Source organism: Dryobates pubescens, chromosome 27 (genome assembly GCF_014839835.1).
Source record: "Dryobates pubescens isolate bDryPub1 chromosome 27, bDryPub1.pri, whole genome shotgun sequence".
Classification (NCBI taxonomy): Eukaryota; Metazoa; Chordata; class Aves; order Piciformes; family Picidae; genus Dryobates; species Dryobates pubescens.
Genome location: NC_071638.1, coordinates 7115934 through 7142499, shown reverse-complemented (window position 1 = coordinate 7142499; position 26566 = coordinate 7115934). Strand labels below are relative to the sequence as shown.

General features: G+C 45.6%; 1 protein-coding gene across 2 annotated transcripts in view; it reads left to right on the top strand.

Moving 5' to 3' along the window:
• LOC104296364 (synaptotagmin-1) overlaps positions 1–10649 on the top strand; it is a 524009-nt gene extending 513360 nt beyond the window's left edge. For both annotated transcript variants that reach the window (XM_054173953.1, XM_054173952.1), the window contains exons 10-11: positions 5546–5679; positions 10177–10649. In XM_054173953.1, the coding sequence (XP_054029928.1) occupies positions 5546–5679; positions 10177–10383 (341 nt within the window). In that variant the 3' untranslated portion in view covers positions 10384–10649. The remainder of the gene's footprint in view (positions 1–5545; positions 5680–10176) is intronic.
• The last annotated feature ends 15917 nt before the right edge of the window (positions 10650–26566 follow it).

Here is a 26566-nt window from a genome sequence, read left to right as displayed (position 1 = left end):
TTAGCCCTGCAGCATTTAAAAAAAAAAATGTCCACTTTCTAGGTGCCTTCTTTTTGTATTTTGATTTCATTGGAATCATAGAATCATAGAATTGTCAGGGTTAGAAGGAACCTCAAGAATCATCCAGTTCCAACCCCTCCGCCATGGCCAGGGACACCTCACAGTCTATCAGGTTGCTCACAGGATAGTTGTCTACGTTGAGTTTGGACTCCCACGTGCCATGTGATAGGAGTAAGACTTTGCCAGGTTTTACAGACTCATGTGCATTGGAGATCTGGCCCTCATTCATGCACAGCAGATACAAAGCCTATCGATTTCAGTCATATCTATTTGGAATTGCATCCTTTCACCACCAATGGCATCATGGATTAGTCAGCTTACAGACTCTCTCAAATAGAATCAGAGAATCAGAGAATTGTTACAGGTGAAAGGGACCTCAAGAATCATCCACTTCCAACCCCCCTGCTGTGGGCAGGGACAAATCACACTAGAGCAGGTTGCTCACAACCACATCCAGCATCCAGCCTGGCCTTCAAAACCTCCAGGGATGAGGCTTCCACCACCTCCCTGGGCAACCTCTTCCAGTGTCTCAGCACCCTCATGGGAAATAACTTCTTCCTACCATCCAGTCTGAATCTACCCATTTCTAGTTTTGCTCCATTCCCCCCAGTCATATCACTCTCTACACCCTCAAAAGTCCCTCCCCAGCTTTCCTGTAGCCCCGTTCAGAAGGCCACAAGAAGGTCTCCTGGGAGCCTTCTCTTCTCCAGACTGAACAGCCTCAACTTTCTCAGTCTGTCTCCACAGCAGAGCAGCTCCAGCCCTCTGCTCATCCTTGTGTCCCTTCTCTGGACACCTTCCAGCACCTCCAGATCCTTCCTGTAATAGAGGCTACAGAACTGGATGCAATACTCCAGGTGGGGTCTCAGCAGAGTGGAGCAGAGGGGGAGAATCACCTCCCTTGACCTCCTGGCCACACTTCTCTTGCTGCAGTTCAGGCTGTGGTTGGCTTTCTGGGCTGCAAATGCACACTGAGAGCTCATGTTGAGCTTCTCATCCACCAGCACCACCAAAGGTGCTGGTCCTTGTGGTCCCTTCCAGCCCTGCTGATCCTATGGTTCCATTCAATGCAAATCCACAACGCAGAGTTAGTTATGAAATTTACATCTCGTTAGCATTCATGGCAATACTGTTAATGAAGGAATAATCAGCAGAGTTTTATTTAATCCAGCACATTGCTTCATGTAATTACTAAACAAGGAAAGCTCAGCATTTCTGTCCCCTTTAGCTGAGAGGCATCCATAGTGCTCTGGATGAAATATCACAGAATCATAGAATACACCAGGTTCGAAATGACCTTTGAGATTAAGTCCAACCTATCACCCAGCACCATCTGATCAACTAAACCATGGCACTAAGTTCTTCATCCAGTCTGTTTTTAAACACTTCCAGGGACAGTGAATCCACCACCTCCCTGGGCAGCCCATTCCAATGGCCAGTCTCTCTCTCTGTGAAGAATTTCTTCCTCACAGCAAGCCCAAACCTTCCCTGGTGCAGCTTGAGACTGTCCTCTCCTTCTGCCACTTTTGCCTGGGAGAATAGACCAGCCCCCACCTGGCTACAACCTCCCTTCAGGTAGTTGTAGACAGCAATAAGGTCTCCCCTGAGCCTCCTCCAAGCTAAACACCCCCATCTCCCTCAACCTCTTTTCATAGGGCTGTGCTATAGACCCCTCCCCATCCTTGTTGCCCTTCTTCCAGATAGATGTGTAAGGCCTTTCCACAGATATGCATGCATGGAATGTGGATCTAAAGCCCCATTAGCTGAAAGGAAGAAAACTGGAGGAAAACTGATGATGTTCACCTCTTCTAACATGAAATTGGCCACAACCTCATGCAGTGCTACAGGATGGGGACAGTGTTTGGTGAGCAGCCAGCTAGAGAGGGACCTGGGGGTACAGGCTGACAGCAGCTGAACATGAACCAGCAGTGTGCCCAGGTGGCCAAGAAGGCAAATGGCATCCTGGTCTACATCAGGAACAGTGTGGCCAGCAGGAGCAGGGAAGTCATTCTGCCCTGTACTCAGCACTGGTTAGGCCACACCTTGAATCCTGTGTCCAGTTCTGGGTCCCTCAGGTTAAGAAAGATGTTGAGATGCTGGAATGTGTCCAGAGAAAGGCAACAAAGCTGGGGAGGGGTCTGGAGCACAGCCCTGTGAGGAAAGGCTGAGGGAGTTGGGGTTGCTTAGCCTGGAGATGATGTACCTCTCTTGACCTACTAACTACAACCCTTCTAATTCACCCCCAAATGGCATTGGTCTTCTTGGCCACAAGAGCACACTGCTGGGTTTACTGCACTGCTTAGCCTCCCAGCTCACTCTCGGTACTCAAATTACATTTTGACAGTAAGGCCACACCTTGAGTCCTGTGTCCAGTTCTGGGCCCCTCAGTTTAGGAAAGATGTTGACTTGCTGGAGCGTGTCCAGAGAAGGGCAACAAGGTTGGTGAGGGGCTTGGAACACAGCCCTGTGTGGAGAGGCTGAGGGAGCTGGGGTTGCTTAGCCTGGAAAGGAGGAGACTCAGGGGTGACCTTATTGCTCTCTACAACTACCTGAAGGGAGGTTGTAGAACAGACGGATGTTGGTCTCTTCTCCCAGGCAACCAGTACCAGAACAAGAGGACACAGTCTCAGGATGCGCCAGGGGAGGTTTAGGTTGGATGTTAGGAAGAAGTTCTACACAGAGAGAGTGATTGCCCATTGGAATGGGCTGCCCAGGGAGGTGGTGGAGTCACCATCATTGGAGGTGTTCAGGAGGAGACTTGATGGGGTGTTTGGTGCCATGGGTTAGTTGTTTAGGTGGGTTGGATTGGTTGATAGGTTGGACACAATAATCTTGAAGGTCTCTTCCAACCTGGTTTATTCTATTAATCTCATTTCCATGTCTTAACACTTCACTGCTGGCTCCTTTACTACTGAACTTTCTTACTATGTATTACCTGTACCTAAAACATCATTTTTCATGCCAAGACAATTATGCATTCAGTGCAGGAGCCTTGATAACAGTAGTTAAGTAGATGATCTTTTCTCAGGTATCACCTAATGGTGAAGGAGTCCAGATTTCCCTGTTTGCTACCTTCAAAGCCACGAATGCAGTGATGTTGACCTCAGCACTCAAAAAGGAATAGACAGTCTCAGGCTGCATCATGGGAGGTTTAGGCTGGAGGTTAGGAGGAAGTTTTACACAGAGAGAGTGATTGCCCACTGGAATGGGCTGCCTGAGGAGGTGGTGGGGTCACTGTCACTGGGGGTGTTCAGGGCGAGGCTTGACAGGATGCTTGGTGCCATGGTTTAGTTGATTGGGTAGTGTTGGATGATAGGTTGGACATAATGATCTTGAAGGTCTCTTCCAACCTGGTTTGTTCTACTCTATTCTATTCTATTCTATTCTATTCTATTCTATTCTATTCTATTCTATTCTATTCTATTCTATTCTCTGTTGGGTCTTTGCTGGCATTTCTGCTCTTCACATGGTTGATACTCCATAATTCATACGCTGTGCAACCAAAAGCATCCATGGGCCATCACCTCTCTAGGCTCAAGTATGAACCTGCCCAGATTTAATTTCTGTTTGAACTTGAGTCCTTTGTGGGTGAAGGAATCTTAACCCTCTGTAAGAGAGAGTTCACCACAATCATTGAGGAGGTATTCCAGCGATTTCAGGAGCCTTACTACTAAAGTACATTCCTGTTTCTAAGTTAGAATTTGTCAAGGTCTTTCCTACAGCTGTTGGATCTTATGATACCCATCTTGGTGGCTTGAAGAGTTCACTGCCACAATTATGCTCCCCTCAGACTGTAGACTGAGATCAGGTCACTCCAGTAACTTAACTGTCCTGAATTGCAAAGTCTTCCACAAGAAAGCATATTTCAACTGCAGCAGAAAACAATTACTCTTCTCAGATCCTCCAAGCATGAATTTCATTGTAGAGTCATAAAGCATGGTTTGTTCAGAGTGCTAATATTTAATTTAAATGTTAATTTGTCATGCTGCTTCTGTAGCTTCGTCCTCTTCACAGCAGGGAAAGGAGAAGCCCTTTCCTTTGATAGTTTGCATTCAGGCTCTCTTACTTTATGCCACAGATGACTTGTGGCTGGCTGGCATTTCGCAGAGCTCCTGCAGACTCTCTAGAGGGAAGGTTTGCCTCAACCTATATCATAGTTCACAGAATCACAGTATGGTAGGGGTTGGAAGTGCCCTCTGAATATCAGCTAGTCAATGCCTCCTTCCAAAGCAGAATCACTTAGATTAAATCACACAGGAACACAGCCAGGTGCCTACAGAGACAGAGATTCCACAGCATCTCTGGGCAGTATGTCCCAGTGGTCTCCCACCCTCAAAGTGAAGATTTTTTTCCTTATGTTTGCATGGAACCTCCTGTGTACCAGTTTGTATCTATTACCCCTTGTCCTGTAACTGGACACCACTGAGAAGAGTCTGGCTCCATCCTCCTGACACTTGCCCATTAGATATTTATAAGCAATTATGAGATCCCCCTTCAGTCTGTGCAGGCTAAACAGACCCAGGGGTCTGAGCCTTTCCAGTCCCCTAATCATCTTGGAATCATAGAATCAAAAGGTTGGAATAGACCTCAAAGATCATCAAGTCCAACCTGTCACCCAAGACCTCATGACTACTAGACCTGGCACCAAGTGCCACATCCAATCCCTTCTTGAACACCCCCAGGGACAGTGACTCCACCACCTCCCTGGGCAGCCCATTCCAATGGCAAACATCTCTCTCTGTGAAGAACTTTGGCACCCTGCTGGACTCTCTCCAGTAGTTCATTGTCCTTCTTGAACTGGGGAGCCCAGAACTGGACACAATATTCCAGATGAGGCCTCACCAGGGCAGAGTAGATGGAGAGAAGAACTCTTCCACATGTGTGTGAAGCAGTTTGCTTTTGCCCCAGGGGCATTAGAGCAATCTGTCCTGCTCTGAGTCACAACACTGCCTTGCAGTCTGTCCATGTGCCAGACACACAGACAGTTGCAGGGAGTGGGGGTAGAGGCAGCACGAAAGGAGAAGCTAATAGAATCATAGAATCAACAAGGTTGGAAAAGACCTCAAAGATCACCAAGTCCAACCTGTCACTGCCCTGGTCTTTCACCAGGGGGGTTCTTGTGCTGTTTATTAATTGTAAATCCCTGCAAATATTGTAACTCCTGGATATTTTGCACACATTCATTGCATTCCGTTGTAGATTGTAGTTTTGCCTGTAAATGCAGCTTCCATTTGCTTCCAGCTGGGCTGGGCTGGCAAAGTGAATGTTGCAGGGGGAGAATTTCAACCCACCACAATTGTTCAGCAGATTTTCTACAGTGGAAATCAGGACAAAGTTAAATGTCAGTTTGAAATTTCGATTTCAGTTACAAACCATTGCTGAAGGCTTTTCTCTTTCTCTCACCAAGTCTTACATTTGCAGGATTAAAATCTGTAACTAACAGCCTGAGTTACCTTTCATTCTGCTTCTTCTCTTGGTTACTTAGATCCCTATGTGAAGATCCACCTGATGCAGAATGGTAAGAGGCTGAAGAAGAAAAAGACCACAATTAAAAAGAACACTCTGAACCCCTACTACAACGAGTCTTTCAGCTTTGAAGTACCATTTGAGCAAATTCAGGTAATGTCAAACAGGGGTTTGTCTTCCCTCTGCATTCCATTTCTCAGCCCTTATGAATATTTAACAGGGATCTTGTTAATTATCATGTGTGCATGCCTTCATTAGCACCTAAGTGCCAGTCCTGCATGAGTGTGACTGCTTCAAGAGGGAACTGATAAAATGCAGAGTACTTAGGAAGCTTTGATTCATCTGTGAGAAATGGGTAGCTGACAGTGTCTGTTAACAGAAGTGATTTTAAATCAATACATAAATACATAAACTGCACAAGGTGTTAGTGAAGGAATATGCCAGCAAAAGAAAAAGGCAGAGGGATAAAAGAAAAGGCATACATAGCAATTTCCCCCAAATTATTTTAATTAATAACATGTCATCATCAGTTCAATTTGCATTCCCTGTGCATGTATCCATCCTGTTTGTCGATAGCACTGCAATATCCCTCTTAAGAAAAACCACATAGTTCAGACACAACTTTTTTGCCAGTTATTCCCACACCGTTTGGGGAGGGACTTTTGAGGGTGTCAGGGAGTGATAGGACTGGGGGGAATGGAACAAGACTAGAAATGGGGAGATTCATATTGGATGTTAGGAAGAAGTTCTTCCCCAGGAGGGTGCTGAGAGGCTGGCACAGGTTGCCCAGGGAGGTGCTGGAAGCCTCATTCCTGGAGGTTTTGAAGGCCAGGCTGGATGTGGCTCTGAGCAACCTGCTGTAGTGTGAGGTGTCCCTGCCCATGGCAGGGAAGTTGGAACTGGATGATCCTTAAGGTCCCTTCCACCTTCTCCAGCCTTCTCTTCTCCAGACTGAACAGCCCCAACTCTCAGTCTGTCTCCATAGGAGAGGAGCTCCAGTCCTCTGCTCATCCTTGTGGCCCTTCTCAGGACATGTTCCAGCACTTCCAGATCCTTCTTGTACTAGGGGCTCCAGAACTGGACACAGTGCTCCAGGTGGGGTCTCAGCAGAGTGGAGCAGAGGGGGCGAATCACCTCCCTTGCCCTGCTGGCCACACTTCTCTTGATGGCTGCAGCCCAGGGTTTTGCAACATGTCCTATGGACTGCTTCCATAGGTAGCAAGATCTACAGGCCATTTCAGTCCAGAACATACTTATTCATGCCAACTAAACTGATGGTGCAAGTGCTTATTAGAAGTGATGGTGCTTTCTTGGGGTTTTCAGTGCAGCTGTTCCTGTAATCTATGACACAAAGACAAAGAGATGCTCACATTTCTCTGGAGACCACGAGATGAAAATCATCTTTGCCTGGCTGTTCTTGCATCTTTACAGAGCAAGGAAAAGGATGTTTTGGCTACAGTGCTCGTTGTGCTGTTATGATTAACACACACAAAAAAAGGAATAATCCAATAGTAACCAGCCCCCAAGCTTATGCTTACTTTTTATATCTGTGATTGTACACCATGCATCTAAATCATAAATGTTCATTTGGGGAAGTGCCATCAACATTAAAAGTGAGTGTATAGCAAACAGCAACACTGAGACATCATTTTGGCATCTAGAAATACTTGCTTTGGGATATTGCCTTTTATTGTGAGTGTTCTGGGGAGGAAGAGACTGGAGTTTGATGTAGACTTTTGTCATCAGCAACTGCATAAGTACTTCAGTGCCTGTTGGAACCACCTCTTTCTCTGGGTCAGTGAATTGTACAATCTTGTAAGGGTTTTTATCATGTTACCGCACTTCTGGTTGTTCTCCTGACTGATTTAAGTCAATCCTTTCACATTCATTTCTAAATGAGTGGGATGAAGTTTTATGAACTGCTGTTGTTCCTTCTGGTCTTGCTTCAGTAAAGTCAGGGAGAACTGGTGACAATGTTCTCACAAGTCACAACTGATGGGGTAAGAGGATACGGCATCAAGTTACACCAGGGGAGGTTTAATGTGGACATGAGGAAAAAGTTCTATACCAAGAGGGTTATCAAGCACTGGAGCAGGCTGCCCAGGGAAGTACTGGAATCATCATCCCTGGATGTTTTTAAAACCCTTCTCGAGATGGTGCTTAAGGATATGGTATAGCAGTGGCCCTGGTAGAGCTAGGTAATGGTTGGACTTGATGGTCTGAGAGGTCTTTTCCTCTAAGAAAAACAAACCTCGTGAGCTTGGTTTTGCAGACGTGCCTACAGAGTCAGAAACTTATAAAAGATAAATCTGTGAGCACTGAAATGAATCATAGAATCATAGAATTGGCAGGGTTGGAAGGGTCCTCAAGGATCATTCCAGTTCCAACCCCCCTGCCATGGCCAGGGACACCTCACACTACAGCAGGTTGCTCACAGCCACATCCAGCCTGGCCTTCAAAACCTCCAGGCATGAGGCTTCCACCACCTCCCTGGGCAACCTGTGCCAGTGTCTCACCACCCTCATGGGGAAGAACTTCTTCCTAACATCCAATCTGCATCTACCCCATTTCTAGTTTTGTTCCATTTCCCCCCAGACCTATCACTCCCTGACACCCTAAAAAGTCCCTCTCCAGCTTTCTTGTAGCCCCCTTCAGATCCTGGAAGCCCACAATGAGGTCTCCTGGGAGCCTTATCTTCTCCAGACTGAACAGCCCCAACTCCCTCAGTCTTTCCTCATAGGAGAGGTTCTCCAGCCCTCTGCTCATCCTTGTGGCCCTTCTAGAATCATTCTAAGTCAGACTTCTAGATTGCACGTGTATTGAAAGGCTTAAACTTAAAAACCTGATGCTTGAGAATAAAATACTTGAGAATTAAAATGCCTTTCAGGGCACTTCTTCCTCAGGTTCAGGAAACTCTTACTGCAGGAGGGAGCTTTGTGTGTTTATTGTGAGATGAGAAGGACTCAGGAAAAGAGCTGTATCTTCATCTCTGAAAATAAAACTCCCTTGAGAAGAAACATTTGCAGTTTAGTAAAATCAGCCTGAGGCTGTTACCATCTTAAGTGTTCCTGGGGAAGAACACTCTTCCACTGGAAAGAAAAAAAAACAATAAATAGCTGTTTGTGCTCTTTGGAGAAAAGTACTGAGGAGAGGAGAGGGGTGTGTGCATATGTACACAAATGGCCTGGCTTGAACATCACCTCCCTGTGTCCCCCAGACTAGGTGAACAAAAAATTGTCTGTGAGCTGTGACAGATGGACTGGCACAGGTTTTGTAGGTATGGTTTAACCCTGTTCACCAGAGGTCACTGTTCCTACAGCAGAATTGGAACTGCAACACTGTCTGAGTCCTAGGCAGTGCTGGTGAGACAGAGCCCAAGACAGTGGGTTTTTTGCTTCTTTCTAATAGTAACCACGAGGGCTAGCTTCTGGGTTTCTCTGAAGATAACTGATTAGCATGCTGGAAGCGTGGGTAAGCGTTGTTTAGAAGCAGGCAAGCAATTAACGGAGTACAACATCACAAACATTAACCTGGGCTAAAGCTCTTTCTGAATTTTACACAGGAGATTCCACCTCAACATGAGGAGAGACTTCTTTACTGTACAGGTCATGGAGCACTGGAACAAGCTCCCCAGAGAGGTTATGAAGTCTCCTTCTCTGGAGACTTTCCAGGCCCCTTTGCCACCTGCACTAGACTCTATGGTCCTGCTCTGGCAGGGAGGTTGGACTCGATGATCTCCAGAGGTCCCTTCCAACCCCTACCATCTTGTGAGCCTGTGATCCTCTAACTAACTTAATAACTATGTGTTAAATTGTACTATTTTTGAGTTGGCTTACCTTCAGGTCTCCATTTTAGCCATAGAGACTACTTGCAGTCTACATCTTCAGTAATAACAACAGCAATCCATGAGTAGTTATTCTGTTAAAGAGAAGAATCAACCTCTAGTCCCATAGGAAGGCTTTTGATGTAAAGGGGCAAGCTTCAAGTTAACAGGGAGATCATGAACTTAATTTTATTTGGAAGGCTCACAAGAAGCCCAGGCAAAAGTCTGACTTTAGAACCATAGAATCATAGGCATTTTCCAAGGCTTAGTATAAAATCACTGAAAAGCACACAGAGATATTTGCATAGAGGTTACTGTGGCTCAGCAGCCGGAGTCACTGGAATGGAGAAATGTCCTTACTGAAGTCAGGAAGCATTCTGGCAGCAAACATACGGCTGCAGTGGGACAAATAGACATTTTCTGTGGAAGTGCAAAGTGTCTAGAACTAAAATTTATTCCAAATACCATCTATGAAGTCTAAATTAGTATATGAGCATAGCAATTTGAACATTCTTTAGGGGCTCCCGTGTCATCATAAATCATGGAATGGTCCAGGCCAGCAGGGACCTCCAAAGGTCATCCAGTCCAACCTCCCTACAGTCAGCAGGGACATCCCCAACTAGATCAGGTTGCCCAGGGCCTCATAAAGCCTTACCCTGAATACATCCAGGGAAGGGAATTTGCTTTTCACTAGGGGAACCTGCCCTCGCTGTCACACCCTTACCCCCCTCATGGAGTCTCCACTGCCATTGCCTGTCCCAAGTCATCCACAGCCACCTTTTCCCTTACTGCCATACACTCACAGCTCTTTTCCTCTCTCATTGCAGAAAGTGCAAGTTGTTGTGACTGTTTTGGACTATGACAAGATTGGCAAGAATGATGCCATCGGGAAAGTCTTCGTGGGCTACAACAGCACCGGTGCGGAGCTGCGGCATTGGTCAGACATGTTGGCCAACCCTCGGCGGCCCATCGCGCAGTGGCACACCTTGCAGCCCGAGGAGGAGGTGGATGCCATGCTGGCCGTCAAGAAGTAAAGTCAATTCCCTTCAAATCAACCATGAAGAGGGAAAAAAGGAGAAGAAAAAAAAGCCTTTTCTGCATTTGCCCACATAGTGCTCTTTAGCCAGTATCTGTAAATACCTCAGTAATATGGGTCCTTGCGTTTCCAGCCATGTGTTCCTGACACAATCAAGTCGTCCTTTTCAGTCCCCCTCCCCTTTTTGATTTGCACAGATTTCAATGTAGAGAGCCCTTCTGAAGGCGCTTCATTCCACCCTCTGCCCCACCCCCTGCCCCCAGCCCCCACCCCGCCCCAGATCTACTCTTCTTTTAAGCAATATGATGTGTAGATAGAGCATGACAGAAATTATTTATTGTATCACACAAGTTGTATATATATATACACACACCAGTATGCTGAGAATTGATTTCTAGTTTGTGTATTTGTATGTTGTAAGGCGTTTCCTAATCCGTGTATATCTAGATGTTTTTAATAAGATGTTCTATTTTAAACTATGTAAATTGACTGAGATATAGGAGAGCTGATAATATATTAATAGGGTTAACTATTGTATCGTCTGCATTCCAGAATACAAGCAAGCAAACAAGCAAGCAAGCAAACAAAACAAAAACCACCCAACAAAATTTCCACCTTGTAAGGCACTAGTAGAGTTTACACTGACATCTTAAAGGACAACTTAAACCTGAGCTTTCCATCTGGACCATCCTAACGTCCTCTGCGTACACAGTGAATCTTGGAGGGGCAAATCCCGTCGGGTTAGACTTCTTTCACAGGCAACTTAGCATGATCTGAGCAGCTCCGTGGCTGACCTCAAGGAGATGTAGCCAGAAGCCAGAGTGTAATTTTTGTGTGTGTGTATATATTCCGAAGCAAACACATAGCAGACTGGGGGGGAAAAAAAAAAGAAAAAAAAAGAACAAAAAAAGGAAAAAAGAAAAAAAAAAGGAAAAAAAAAAAAGAAAAAAGAAAAAAAAAAAGGCTTTAGATTTGGGAAGTTGAGGAAGCAGTTCCATAGGAGGCAACGATTTCATCTGACATCCAAAGTTAAGACCATGGCAGAGGTTGTGCAGGGAAGGAGGGGGGAGAAGCCGGGGTTGGGGGGGGGGGTGGGGGTGGAGCCGCAGCAGGTAGCGAAATGCCGCCATGGAAACAAAAAGCGTAGCTCTCCGTCATCACCTTTCTACGAGAGATTTGCATACTGTGACTTCCATCCACGACTTCGCATTGTGATGAGTTTGCACATTAGACTTTGTAACGAACTATTTTTGTGATACTAAACTCAGATCAGGAGGAACGCAGACTATTTTGCAGCCGCGGCCGTGTGAGTTTCACTTGCACCCCAGTGGTCTGGCGGTGAACAGGAAACAGTATTGTTAATCCCATCCGAAGAGACGACAACAAAGTCAAATCAAAGACATGAAAACAACAACAACAACAAAAAAAAAAAACAAGTAAAATTTTAGCCATAGTTCTAAATGCACTTCAAAGTAAGCCAAAAGAGAACAGCTAGTGACCTTTTATATACTATTTATACTTAAGTTTTAATTTGTCCTTTAAAAAAAAGAAAAGAAAAAAAAAAAAAGAAAAGAGAAAAAAATGAAAAGAAAATAAAAAAGAAAAGAAAATAAATAATAATTTAAAAAAAGGTGAAAACACAAAGGAACAAGTTCCAGAGAGAACTGGAGCAACCTCTTCTGTATACTAGATGCTCGTTTCAGGAGGAGTTTTTAAATGTTTTCAATGTTACTATGTAGTAAATGGCACTATTATGAAGCTATTAGTCATTCCATAAGAGTCTTGAAAGACTGCTCTGTGTATCACTGTGACTGCCGTTGTGTGCTTAGAGACGTAGTTTTTACTCAGTGGATAGCAAATCAATTTATTCCGTAGTGATATTGTAATGATACTGCCATTCCCTTCTACTGCACTGCCGAAGGAAGGCATAGCACAAGCAGTTCTAGCTGTTACGGACCAATTCAGAACTGGGGAGCTATGCAGGGGACACGGATGCTCTATCGGATGGGTTGACCACGCAGCATTTTGTCAAGCCCTGTGCAATACTCTACATTTCCAACCTCCCTCGTTTCCCCCCACCCACCCTTGCCCCAACCCCTCACTGCTTTACTGTTAGACAGTCATCTTACAGCTAGCCAGCAAATCATCTCAGCTTGAACCATCTCATCGAGTCATTTAGGGCATCATTCCTTATCTCATGGACTGTCCTTCGAGGCCCCTCGCTTATCTTGGCAAGCAGTGAACGTACGTAGAACGCATTGAAGAGTTCACTACTTTTAGCAGAGCAAATTACCCCAGAAACGTGGAAATGCTAAACCTTTAGGAGGGAGGCCTGAGAATTACCCCTTCATGTTCTTGCCAGTTGTATCTGACAGAAATTATTGAAAGCAAAGAACAGAGATGAATGTAAACAGAGACCTGTGTACTGAAAACTCAATTCCACAGCCTCCCTTGAGGCTTTGCCTCTTGGAGCGCGGCGTAACAGTCTGAGAGGTCAGCGAGGTGGTGGCCAAGCGCTGATGTTTTCAGTACATTGAATGTAAAAGCAGCAGCAAAGGAGTGGGAAGCAGAATAAAAGTCTGCATCTCTCCCCACCTCCAAAAGTGAGACTGTCAAGACCCACCTTCCTTCTTTTTTACATGAAACATGGAAAAAACACAAGCGAGACATCTTTCTGATAGGAACAGGCACATACATGCAAAGCATCGAGCTGGAATACTTTATAGATCTTAACTCTAAGGACCAAACCCCACCAAAGAAAAGCAGTCAGCTTTCCAGCATAAGAGCTTCATGGTCTCCAACTTTCAGTTGCTCATTCAGGATAGCTGCAGGTTCAAACTGCCGGGACTGGACTCGTTGTGTTGAGGTATTCTTAATGCTTTCTCTTCCTACACTGCCAGACTGAAGGTCATCACAGAACTGGTTTGTAAGGTACAATGATTCCCAGAGACCGAACCTGCCGTGTGACCAAGGTGACATTTTCATCCTCAAAGAAGCCACATGTACCTTCCTGACAAAGCTGTGTGAAGTATTAGAATCTGATGCTGTAGAAAGATCCTAGTTGCCTTTGTGTATATTTACTGCCTGCTTGAGTGTTTCTCTGTGTGGGTTTTTCTCTGTATCTTGTAGAAATGTTTGGGGTGTTCTATCCTGCCATATAGCTCGTGGCCCGCGAGCTGACAACTTTAGCCGTACTTTACCTTCATTTTTTGATGAGGTGGTTTATATTTTGTTTCACTTTGTGTAGTGACTTCCCACAGTAGTTTTCCAATTGTCGGTAAAATAACATACATATTAACACAGATATTCAATAAAAATGTTTTATTTCCTGTTGATTGATGTTCTGGCATTTTTCTTGCGATCTCAAGTTTTGGAAAGGCATTGCACTCCTAGGACTTCAGCACAATCACAGACTTCCAAGAATCACAAGTATAATGCAATGGCACTTTTCACGGAACCACAGACTGTTAGGGGCTGGAAGGAACCTCCATAGCTCATCCAGTCCAACCCCCCCTGCCAGAGCAGGATCGCCTAGACCACATCACACAGGAACACATCCAGGTGGGTTTTGAATATCTCCAGACAGGGAGACTCCACAACCCCCCTGGGCAGCCTCTTCCAGGGTTCTCTCACCCTCACAGGGGGAAAAAAAATTCCTCCTGTTTCCATGGAACTTTCTATGCCTCAACATCCACCACTGCCCCTTGTGCTGGCATTGGGCATCACCCAGGGCATCGCCGAGCAGAGCTTGGCTCCATCCTCTGGGCACTCACCCTGCACATCTTTATCAACATGAATGAGGCCACCTCTCAGGCTCCTTCTCTCCAAGCTACAGAGTCCCAGCTCCCTCAAGCTCTCCTCATAAGGAAGATGTTCCACTCCATTATTTTTGTGTCTCTGTGCTGGACTCTTTCAAGCAGTTCCCTGAGGTCCTTCTTGAACTGAGGGGCCCAGAACTGGGTACAATACTCCAGATGTGGCCTCACCAGGGCAGAGTGGAGGGGGAGGAGAACCTCTCTTGATCTTCTAACCACAGCTCTTCTAATCCACCCCAGGATACCATTGGCCTTCTTGGCCACAAGAGCACATTGCTGACTCACGGTCATCCTCCCATCCACTAGGAGCCCCAGGTCTTTTTCCCTTCCACTGGTCTCCAACAGATCAGTCCCCAGCCTGTACTGATACCTGGGGTTGTTCTTTCCCAGGTGCAAGACCCTACCCTTGCCCTTTTCGAGGGGCTGCTTTCATCAGCACTGTCTGCTGTAAGGTGGTCACAGTTAGCAGTGCCCCAGTAGATGAATTCTCCACCTCTCTTGCAGATGAACTACTACCTTGTTTTCCCAAGAAGGTGATTATTTGCCTCCAAAACCTTCATTCTCTATCAAAACATGGACTGTTTTCTGTACCACGACAAAAACTCCCAAGTAGGTTCGTACACATGGGTACTCTTCAAGCCAACCACGTTAGAGCTGCTGTGACTGACATTTTCATTTGGTATGTTTTCAACCTACATTCAAAAGCTACTTCTAAGGTGACCATAAAACCCAAGCCTCTTGTAGACTAAAAATCATTAACTAAAAGCTTAAACTCTAGAGAGAGGGAGAGAGAAGGCATGAGAGGAAAAGTGATTGAAACACACTGTACTATGATACAATTGAAGTTCCTGAGCCTGTGAAGACAAACAGCTCAGAACTCCCCAACAAAACAACACCAAACCTGTAGTCATGTTTGGTTTATGTAACCTTTTTTCCACAGCAATCCCCTCCTTGCTTCTTCCCCAGCCCCAAGAGAAATATGTTCAGTCCTTTCAGGAGCAGCACGGTGCCAAGCAGTTTAACCACAGCCATTGTTACATGAGGCCTTACTAAGAGTTAGAGCTTACTGAAAACATTTTCAGGGCTGATCCATTCCCCTGTTTGCACTGCTCAGAAAGTGCCTTCTTTTTGCCTCCTTTTCTTCTTTGTTTTTCTTCATTTTTTTGGTGTCAGCGAGAACCAACTGGACAGATGCCACTCTCAGCAAGCGAGAGCAGGCCAACATCTCCTGGTGGGCCTGGTGATTCAGAGAGTGGTTACTCTCCCAAAACTGTGTTTGTGGCTTTACATATCTGCTGTGAGGTCTGCAGGGGCTGAGGCGGTGCAGTGTAGTTCCCCAGAGCCAGAGGCAGGTAGCCCATTATGGAAGTGTGCTGTTGCTTCCTTCTTCACCATATAAGCTGCTGCATGATCAGACTAAAGCATGCACTTCTCTAAGAAGAGCAGAGCACCTAAGAGCAGACCCAAATTCATCAATGTCAATAAATAAAATTACTCTGATCCTGGCCCTGCAGTTCCTGAGGACACCAAAATGCCATCTTTGTCAGTCAAACCCAGTTCTTCCAGCAGGGCTAATCAGTTAAAGCCAGACATTACAACCAGCGTAAAGGAAAATGCTTCATATGATAGCCATTACACTAAGTGGGAAAAGCAGCAAAATTTACCAGTTCTGTTCAGATCATTTAACCCCTAATCAACTGTCAAGAAAAACCTTCCTCCCAACTGAAAAACTGTAACCAAAGCAAAGGAGCTGCATCTCTTGATCACTTTTCACATCGTGAGCGAATGAAAGTTAATTGCCTGTGAGTTATGCAAAGCAAAAATCAAAACATTGTATTTTCTGATTATTCTAACAGCCAGTTCCCCTATTTATTGGTGCATTGGCATTGTCAGGGGTGAAATGCCAAAACACTGGAGGGGATCACTGACTTAGGCACTTGCCCATACTCTCTAGCACGCCCTACGTCCTCAGTTTAGGAAGGAGGTTGACTTGCTGGAGCGTGTCCAGAGAAGGGCAACAAAGTTGGTGAGGGGTTTGGAACACAGCCCTGTGAGGAGAGGCTGAGGGAGCTGGGGTTGCTTAGCCTGGAAAGGAGGAGATTCAGGGGTGACCTTCCTGCTCTCTACAACTACCTGAATGGGGGTTGTAGTCAGGCAGAGGTTGGTCTCTTCTCCCAGGCAACCAGCACCAGAACAAGAGGACACAGCCTCAGCCTGTGCCAGGGGAGGTTTAGGCTGGAGGTTAGGAGGAAGTTTTACACAGAGAGAGTGATTGCCCATTGGAATGGGCTGCCCAGGGAGGTGGTGGAGTTACCATCATTGGAGGTGTTCAGGAGGAGACTTGATAGGGTGCTTGGTTGCATGGTTTATTTGGTTGGGTGGTGTTGGATGATAGGTTGTACACAATGATCTTGAAGGTCTCTTCCAACCGGGTTTATTCTATTCTATTCTATTCTATTCTATTCTATTCTATTCTATTCTACCACTCCTAATTATCCAGCCTCAGAGCAGGTCTCCACAAAATCAGAGAATCACAGAATGTTAGGGGCTGAAAGGGACCTTTACATATTTATAAACATGAATGAGGTCACCCCCTCAGTCTCCTCCTCTCTCTCAATGAGGAGGCTTCAAGTATGCTGGCACCATCCTTCAAGACTATGTATCCCTAGATTCTATGTACGTAAGTGAGGCCTCCAACTGTCTCATGTTCTTGCTTTGGGCCACCATTGATTTTCCAGTACTCTCACAGAATGTTAAGGGCTGGAAACCCATCCAGTTCAACCCCCCTGCCAGAGCAGGATCACCTAGAGCAGATCACAAAGGAACACATCCAGGCAAGTCTTGAATATATCCAGAGAGGGAGACTCCACAACCCCCTTGGCAGCCTGTTCCAATGTTCTGTCACCCTCACAGGGGAAAAAAATTCTTCCTCATATTCACATGGAACTTCCTATGCCTCAAAGATGGTATTCTTGGGAAAGACCTGTATTACTCTGAACAAGATCAAATTGGGTAACGTTACCTCAAAACCAAGCAGCTAGTGGAGAAACCATATCACAATATGCCAATGTCCAGTACAGCCAGGGAGGTGATGAGCACCACCAGGAAGAGCACATAAAGTACATAATATTTTATGTAATGTAACCAGGGTCAGCCCCCAGCACATCGACTCCAACCAACCCTGGAAAGGAAATGCATCAACACAGTGAACATACCGGGGGGGGGGGGGGGAAATGAATGCAAAACTCTTTTAACAAGCCTTAATTGAATCCTTTTGTTATCTCATTTCTTGTTATCTCAACTCTCTTGGGCCACAGGTTGGGGCACCAAAAATAGACTGTCCTGGTTTAACATAGTCTGCACTAAACAAGGCTCACTCCCACAATGGAAAGCAAGAGAATCACACAAAAAAGTCCTCTGGGTTGAGATAAAGAGAGGATGTTTAGTGGAACAATGCAATATACAGCTACCTTAGCCTCTTTCACAGCACAATGAAGAAGTAGCAGCAGAAGCCAGCCATAAAACAGCCCCCACCCTCCAAACCCACAGCCAGCCCAGCAGAAAAGATCAACACCCCAAAATCTGAAGCAGCAGCCTGAAACAAGAAGCCTCTCATATTGCAATCTGAACTACTTTGCTCCAGCCAGCAGCTTTCATTTTGAAGCTGGCATCATTTAGGCTGGAGGTGAGGAGAAAGTTCTTCACAGAAAGAGTTGTTAGCCATTAGAATGGGCTGCCCAGGGAGGTGGTGGAGTCACCATCCCTGGAGGTGTTCAAGAGGGGATTGGACATGGCACTTGGTGCCATGGTTTAGTAGTCATGAGGTGTTGGGTGACAGGTTGGACTTGATGATCTCTGAGGTCTCTTCCAACTGTATTGATTCTATGATTCTGATGCTGCTGTGATCATCACATCAGCATGATATTGAATAGCCATCAGCAGGTTCAATTGGCGTCCTGGGTTAAGTGGACAGAAAGCTATTTTACACACACACCACACACACCCCCTCCAAAGGAGTAAAATAAAAAAGCCTCACAGATGTTACAATCTAAATGAAAATATTATTCACAGATAGACACAGGAATGCAAAATACACAAATCCATATTCAGCTGCAGCCCAGTTCTCCATCCTGGGCTTACCAAACCTCAGTAGACCAACACCTTCCAAAACCTTCCCCCTAGCCAGGCCAAACACCAGGCCTCAATGCCCCCTCCCCAATACCTTCCTGCTTCCCTCCCCCCAACCTAGGCCCAAATTGTGCAGCAAAAATTAGCTTTGCCAAGACCGCAGAAGGCTGCAAACCTCCCCTGCACTACAAGAGATAAGGATCCACACTGGGAATAGAGAGAAAAAAGGCAGAACAGACAGAAATGTCCATTTATACAGGGGAGATGCAGGAATGATGGGACAGAATCATAGACTTGTCAGGGTTGGAAGGGACCTCAAGGATCATCCAGTTCCAACCCCCCTGCCTTTGGCAGGGACACCTCATCAGGTTGCTCACAGCCACATCCAGCCTGGCCTTAAAAACCTCCAGGGATGAGGCTTCCACCATGTCCCTGGGCAAACTGTTCCAGTGTCTCACCACCCTCATGGGGATTGGAAAGTGCTGCCCAGGGAGGTGGTGCAGTCACTAACCCTGGGTGTGTTTAGAAGTGGTTTGGATGTGGTGCCTGGGGCTATGGTTTAAGGGGGAACCTTGTAGAGTAGGGTTCTGTGTTGGACTTGGTGATCCTCAGAGTCTTTTCCAACCTGAATGTTTCTGTGATTCTGTGATAATCAGAAGACCATTACATAAAAGTAGCAAATTACTCTCTGCTCTACTAATCAGGATTACCCCACAACCACCACAAACCTCCCTGATTTTGCTTATAGCCTCTCAGAGCCCAGGGACAGTTCTCTCCTTGTATTTATTGTATACACGTACATGTACCTTAGCCTAGAAGACGCCATGACTCTTTCCCAAGAAACAGCAGGCTTCACTGGCACCAAGAGAGTGTTCCAAAACCCTGATGTGGATCTGTCATTGAAGAGTTCCAGATTTGGCCTAGGCTATATTTATCTTCTCCTTTGGACCATTCATCAGAAGGAGGAAGATCTCTGGCTGCAAACTCTGATTGAAAGGCTGACAGGTTGGAACATGGAACTCAACGCCCAAGTCAATTATTTCTCACTTAGTCAGAAACATTATCAGCCACTCAGTCAAGTCAAAGACAGCCTCTGAGGCTCAGTAGCTTGCATCCCTCTCAAGACAGTAACTTGCATCCCTCTCTTCATGAAACTGTCAATATTACTGAAGTAATTTGTTTTTGAGATCGTTTCTGTGACATTCACAAAGTCAAAAAAGCTTTCATGTATTTTCTTTCAAAACCAAGGATTGCCTCTATGGTTTAATACAGTTCACAATTTCTGTGTCAACTCAAAGAGAAAGAAAAAGTAGTTAAATTAATTGGCTTTAACTCTGCTTTGTCAAACTTCTTAAGAGTTTCACTCACTCCCCTTCAACCATACACCAGCATCTGACACTGATTGATACACAAAACCCTGATGGAAGGCTATCAAGGAAATTAAGTCATTAGTGTGAGTGATAGTCTCCTTTCCATGGATCAAATGAATGGTCAAACTTCAGCATCATGTTAAGATTAAGGGTGGAGTGCTAAAAGGTTCAGTGTTGCAGATGGATATTTATACATTATCTAGAAAACAGATGAAAGAGTTGACAGAACTTATTTGGGGTGTAAAATTGCTTCAGCTGGAACAGATCTAAATTATGAGATCAACTGTAATTTCATATATTGAGAGTCATGCACCCAAGCAGGCACTTCACCTCAAAGGTTATTGATCATCCAAATATTCTGGAGAGATCTGTGAATGGCTGTAAAGATGATCTCAAATGAGAAGGTAGGAGAGGTGATCAAGCCAATAAGGAAACTGGAGGCAGAACCTCTTTTTTGTGCAAGAATTGCTGGCAGGAAAATAGATTTGTCTTCTCAAGGAAGGAAAGTTAAGTGCAATGTTGCCTGCTCTGGACATGAGCAGGTAGCGTGAGCTTGCAGCGCAGGCAGCCAGTCACATCCTGGGCTCGATCAAAAGATGCATTGCCAGCAGTTCTAGAGAGGTGATTCTGCCAATTTGATCTGCTCTACTGAGACCTGCAGTACTGTGTACAGGTCTGGGGCCTTCAATATAGGAAGGACATGGACCCAATGGAGAGGGTCCAGAGGAGGGCCACAGAAATGATAAGGGGGTTGGAGCAGCTTTGCTACGAGGACAGGCTGAGGGAGCTGGGGGTGTTCAGCCTGGAGAAGAGAAGGCTTCAAGGAGACCTAATAGCAGCTTAACAGTACCTGAAGGGGGCTACAGGAAGGATGGAGAGAGACTGTTTGCAAAGGCCTGCAGGGACTGGACCAGGGGCAAGGGCTTCAAACTAGAGCAGAGCTGATTTAGATTGGATGTTAGGAACAAGTTCTTTCCTATGAGGGTGGTGGAATGCTGGCACAGGTTGCCCAGAGAGGTGGTTGAGGCTCCTTCCCTGGAGATATTCAAAGTAAGGCTCAACAAAACACTGGGCAGCCTGATCTAGTTGGGGATGTCCCTGCTGACTGTAGGGAGGTTGGACTGGATGACCTTTGGAGGTCCCTGCTGGCCTGGACCATTCCATGATTTATGATGACACGGGAGCTCCTAAAGAATGTTCAAATTGCTATGCTCAGATACTAATTTAGACTTCATAGATGGTATTTGGAATAAATTTTAGTTCTAGACACTTTGCACTTCCACAGAAAATGTCTATTTGTCCCACTGCAGCCCTATGTTTGCTGCCAGAATGCTTCCTGACTTCAGTAAGGACATTTCTCCATTCCAGTGACTCCTGCTGCTGAGCCACAGTAACCTCCATGAAAATAACTCTGTGTGCTTTTCAGTGATTTTATACTAAGCAATGACTTGCAGATTAGGGGCCCACATCTTTGTCCCTTGCCATACTGGTCCAGCCCATAGAGTTTTACTTGTATTTTGTCTTTTCTCCCATCAATGTTATGTCAATATAACCACAAGATCTCTTATAACAGAAATTTTGATCCTATGTTTGCTACATATTATGTTGCATTTACTGTATTACCCAATTCAGCTGAGCACAAACAGAATCACAGAATGACAGAATGCTAGAGGTTGGAAGGGACCTCCAGAGATCATTGGGTCCAAGACCCTGCCAAAGCAGGATCACCTAGGGCATGCAGGAATGCACCCAGGTTGGTTTGGAATGTCTCCAGAGAAGGAGACTCCCCAAACTCTCTGGGCAACCTGCTCCAGGGCTCTGTCACCCTCACTGGAAAGAAGTTTCTCCTCATGTTGGCATGAAACCTATGTTCAAGTTTGTATCCATTGTTCCTTGGCTTATTACTGTGCACCACCCAAAAGAGCTTGCCTACCTCCACTTGACACCCACCCCTCAGCTATTGATAGACATTGATCAGATCCCCTCTCAGACTTCTCCAGAATAAACAGCCCCAGGGCTCTCAGTCTCTCCTCACAGGGAAGATGCTCAAGTCCCCTAATCACCCTAATGGCTCTCCCTTGGACTCTCTCTAGCAGGTCTCTGTCTTTCTTGAACTGGGGAGCCCAAAACTGGACACAGTATCACAGGTGTGGTCTCAGCAGAGCACAGTAGAGGGGGAGGAGAACCTCCCTGCTGGCCACACTTTTCTTGCTGCACCCCAGGATGCCATTGGCTCTCTTGACCACAAGGGCACATTGCTGTCCCATGCAGAACATGCTGTCCACCAGCACTCCAAGGTCTTTCTCTGTGGAACAGCTCTTCAAGAGGGCAGACCCTAACCTGTACTGGTGCCTGTCATTATTCCTCCCCAGGTGCAGGACCCTGCATTTGTCCTTACTGTACTTCATGAGGTTTGCCTGCACCCAGCAAGTGTTCTGTTGTTGATTCTTCTCATGCTTCCCTTGCTCCACTTCTGCTTAGCCAACTTTCTTGTCCTTTTTAAAGCTTACTCAACCTGACAACTGGTGCCTAGCAGTCTCTTAGGAACGTGGGTTCAGGGAAAAACACCGAGCTGCAAAAGACTTTGCAACCAGTTAGTACTTGTTTCAGAGTAAAAGTTATAAAGATGCTACAGTGTTTAATCCCATCCCACAGCATAATACCTTTCTGTACATGTGTTATGTAAACTATACTTTTTTTTATTACCTTCTTGTCTACTTTATTAACAATGATGAGTCATAGCAGCACTTCAAAGAAGTTCAGGAGTACTTTTGAAGAGAAATGTGATGGACCAGGCAACACCTAGGGCTTTTATTTTCCCCTGTACCAGAAATTCTAAATCAGGTCCCACCATGACTTTCATCATCTCAAGTGCCTTCATCAAATCTCCTGAACCCCTTCCCCAAAGAGAGACTAAACACTCTCTCTGCCTAGCACGGACATGCAAGTCCATTTCATTATAACCAAGGTGGTCAAATCATCAATAAAAACTGCACATTAGCTTCAGAGAGTCTCCTCCCAGCCTTGTCTGGTGTTGGCAGCACAAATGCTTCTCTGATCTCACGCTAGAAGAAGAGGACTGTCTCTACTCAAGCTCACTGAGGCTTGTTTGGCTCATGCTCTCTCTTTCAGGTATCTCAGGGGGAGCCAGCTTTTGGTTGCACCACTAGACTTTAAAATGCTTGGGAAGAATAGGGAAGCCAAAAGCATTGACTATCAAGGAACTCTTTCCTTTCCTTGCTAACAAGGCTAAGAGTTTTTTAGTACCTTCGCTTTCTTTTGTATGTGTGTGCATTCATTATCTCCTGGGTGACAGCTCCATAAATCCTCTTGCCCTCTTGTTATGCTCAAGGATGGATGAGGAGCTCCTTCGTGACAGAATATTTCATGTCCCTGCACAACAGCACAGCATGTTCCTTGACTAGCAGCTGCTAAGCACAAAGATGCACTGGCACACTACTCCTCAGCACCTCAAAAATGGTAGGTCTTTTCCACATGTGTAAGCAGCAATGCACTGCTCATTGCTGAGTGTATTACCACACTTTCCCACTTCATTTACACTCTCCTTGTTGTCATGTTTCACTTCTTTTCCTAGGGCTTGCAGCACTCAGATTTCTACAGTTTGGGCACCTGGGCATTACTGCAAATGCTGCACAAGCAAAAAGCTTGAAGCAAACGGCTTCAAGATCCCTCCTAGCTTTTAAAGTTTCAAATCTAAACTCACAATTTGCTAAATGATCCTATTGTCATCAGCCAATTCATCTTACTCACAAGCTGTGAGGATTTTCAGCAGCCTTAAAGGCTGCTAAACTCTTCCTTAGAATGAAAAAGGGAAAGAGAGAAGGAGAAGGAGAAGGAGAAGGAGAAGGAGAAGGAGAAGGAGAAGGAGAAGGAGAAGGAGAAGGAGAAGGAGAAGGAGAAGGAGAAGGAGAAGGAGAAGGAGAAGGAGAAGGAGAAGGAGAAGGAGAAGGAGAAGGAGAAGGAGAAGGAGAAGGAGAAGGAGAAGGAGAAGGAGAAGGAGGAGGAGGAGGAGGAGGAGAAGGAGAAGGAGGAGGAGAAGGAGGAGGAGAAGGAGAAGGAGAAGGAGAAGGAGAAGGAGGAGGAGAAGGAGAAGGAGAAGGAGAAGGAGAAGGAGAAGGAGAAGGAGAAGGAGAAGGAGAAGGAGAAGGAGAAGGAGAAGGAGAAGGAGAAGGAGAAGGAGAAGGAGAAGGGAAATGGGAAAGGGAAAGAAGAAGAAAAAGAAGAAGAAAATAGAATAGAATAGAACAGAATAGAATAGAATAGAATAGAATAGACCAGGTTGGAAGAGACCTTCAAGATCATTGTGTCCAACCTATCATCCAGCACCACCAAATCAACTAAAGCATGCAACCAATAAAAAAGAAAAAGCAGAAGAAAAAGAAGAAGAAGAAAAAGAAGAAGAAGAAAAAGAAGAAGAGAAAGAAGAAGAAGAGAAAGAAGAAGAAAAAGGGAAAAAGAAAAAGAAAAAGAAAAAGAAAAAGAAAAAGAAAAAGAAAAAGAAAAAGAAAAAGAAAAAAAAAGAAAAAGAAAAAGAAAAAGGAAAAGAAAAAGGAAAAGAAAAAAAAAAGAAAAAAAAATAAAAAGAAGGACAAGAAGAAGAGGAAAAAGAAGAAGAGAGGAAGAGAAGATTAATGCCATCTTCTGGTTATCTGCTTAACAATATATTTCCACATTGCAGAACAGCCACTTACTGGGCCATGGGTTTGTAGAGCTACATAATTTTTCCAAATCCTGCAAGACTTGTGTATCCTTTTAATCTGTGCTGCTTAGAATGTATGAAAACATTTGGTCCTGTTCGTTACCTCAAACAGTTATCCACGGAGTGTAGGTATTTGCTCTTACTAGCAGCCATACAAAATTATTCCTGCATGCAATGACAGCACAGCCACAGGGTACTCATCAGGGGGAAAAAAGAAGAAATAACAGCACTTTGGAAATTACTGATATGGATAATAGCATGAAATTTGCATCCACTTTTGGGCTCCCCAGTTCAAGAGGGACGGGGATCTACTCGAGAGAGTCCAGTGGAGGGCTACGAGAATGCTGAAGGGACTGCAGCTCTGCCTGGTGAGGAGAGGCTGAGAGCCCTGGGCCTGTTTAGACTGAGAGGGGATGCGATAAATGCTTATAAATATTTGAGGGCTGGGGGTCAACAGGCAGGGGACAGGCTCTGCTCAGCTGCACACTGTAATAGGACAAGAGGCAATGGGTATAAACTACAGCACAGGAGGTTCCACTTCAATGTGAGAAGGAATTTCTTTACTGTAAGGGTTATGGAGCACTGGAACAGGCTCCCCAGAGAGGTTGTGGAGTCTCCTTCTCTGAAGACATTCCAGCCCTGTCTGCATGTGTGCCTATGTGACCTGTGCTGGATTTTATGGTCCTGCTCTGGCAGGAGCATTGGACTGGATCTCTGGAAGTCCCTTCCAACCCCTAACACCCTGTGATCCTGCGATTATTGGCTGCATGTGCAAAGCAGGGCAGCGTGGCCAGTGAAGCATTTAGAGCACAGGTCTTATGAGAAGCAGCTGAGGAACCTGTGGTTCCCTCAGAGTAAACAAAGCTCAAGAAGAGACCTTGTTTGGTAAGGGCAGTGTACATAGCAAAGGTTTAAAGCAAGATCTTCACCTTCACCAACATTGCAGGGTAAAATGAGGAAGGTCTTGCTGGGGGGCAGCTGAGGACTTCCGTTTGGTCAGGATTGGATTTGACTGCAGCCTCTTTTGCTTCCCCTTCCTCCATACTTGGTGCAAAAGGCATACAAGGAAGTTGTTCACTAGTAAACACAACAGCAAAGGGCCCAAATACCCTACTTCAGGGATGCACAGCATTAGGCCCACCAGTCCTACAGTCCCATCTCTATGACCTCTCACCCACCAGCTATACCAGCATTAGCTTAACCTCCCCATGATCAGTGAGCATCAGCCCATGCACAGCCATGGCTGATCCACCTTGTTTACTGATCCTGCCAACAAAATCTGGGATGAAACCCTGCCTTTATGTATGCACCATGGCTGGATCTACCCTGGATTAGCAGTCCAGGATTGCATTTCCCAGGTCTTCTTTGATGCCAACCACAGGCAGCTCTGTTGGATTTTTTTTTTTGCCAGGCTTACCATCCTAGTTAATTGAACTTCTTGTGTGCTTAAGAGCTAATTAAATAATTGCTGGCCTGACTGGCAGAATGCTGTCACAGAGTGGTAGGGGTTGGAAGGGACCTTTGGCGACCATTGAGTCCAACCCCCCCCTGCCAAAAGCAGTATCACATTGGGCAGGTCACACAGGAACACAGCCAGATGGGTCTTGAAAGACTGCAGAGGAGACTCCAGAAGCTCTCTGGGCAGCCTGCTCCAAGGCTCCAGCACTCTCACACCCAAGAAGTTTCTTCTCAAGCTGAGGTGGAACTTCCTTGGTTCCACTTTGTGCCCATTGCCTCTCATCCTACCACAGGACACCACTGACAAGAGCCTGGCACCTTCTTCTTGACATCTACCCTTTGGTGATTTATTAACTTTGCTTGCAGCCTCATAAAGCTCCAATCCATTGATGTCATTGATGTGCATCAGAGCCCTATTATCTTAATTCAGAGCCCAGAAATCCAGGAGAGAGCCCCAACAACCTCCCCTAAACCCCTCCTGCAGCCTGACCATCCCCTGGTGGGGGCTATATTGTGATGATCATGTTTGACTCCTGACTGGCTTGTTTTTTTCAGGGTGTCTTATGTCATTTGCCTCACATTTCTGCTACCTCTGTTTCCATGTATGTAGCTAGGAAACAAGAATCTTCATCTCTTGGAGAGTGTGAGTTTCATGGGCAGTGTGTAGCAGAGCTGCATATTAACAATACC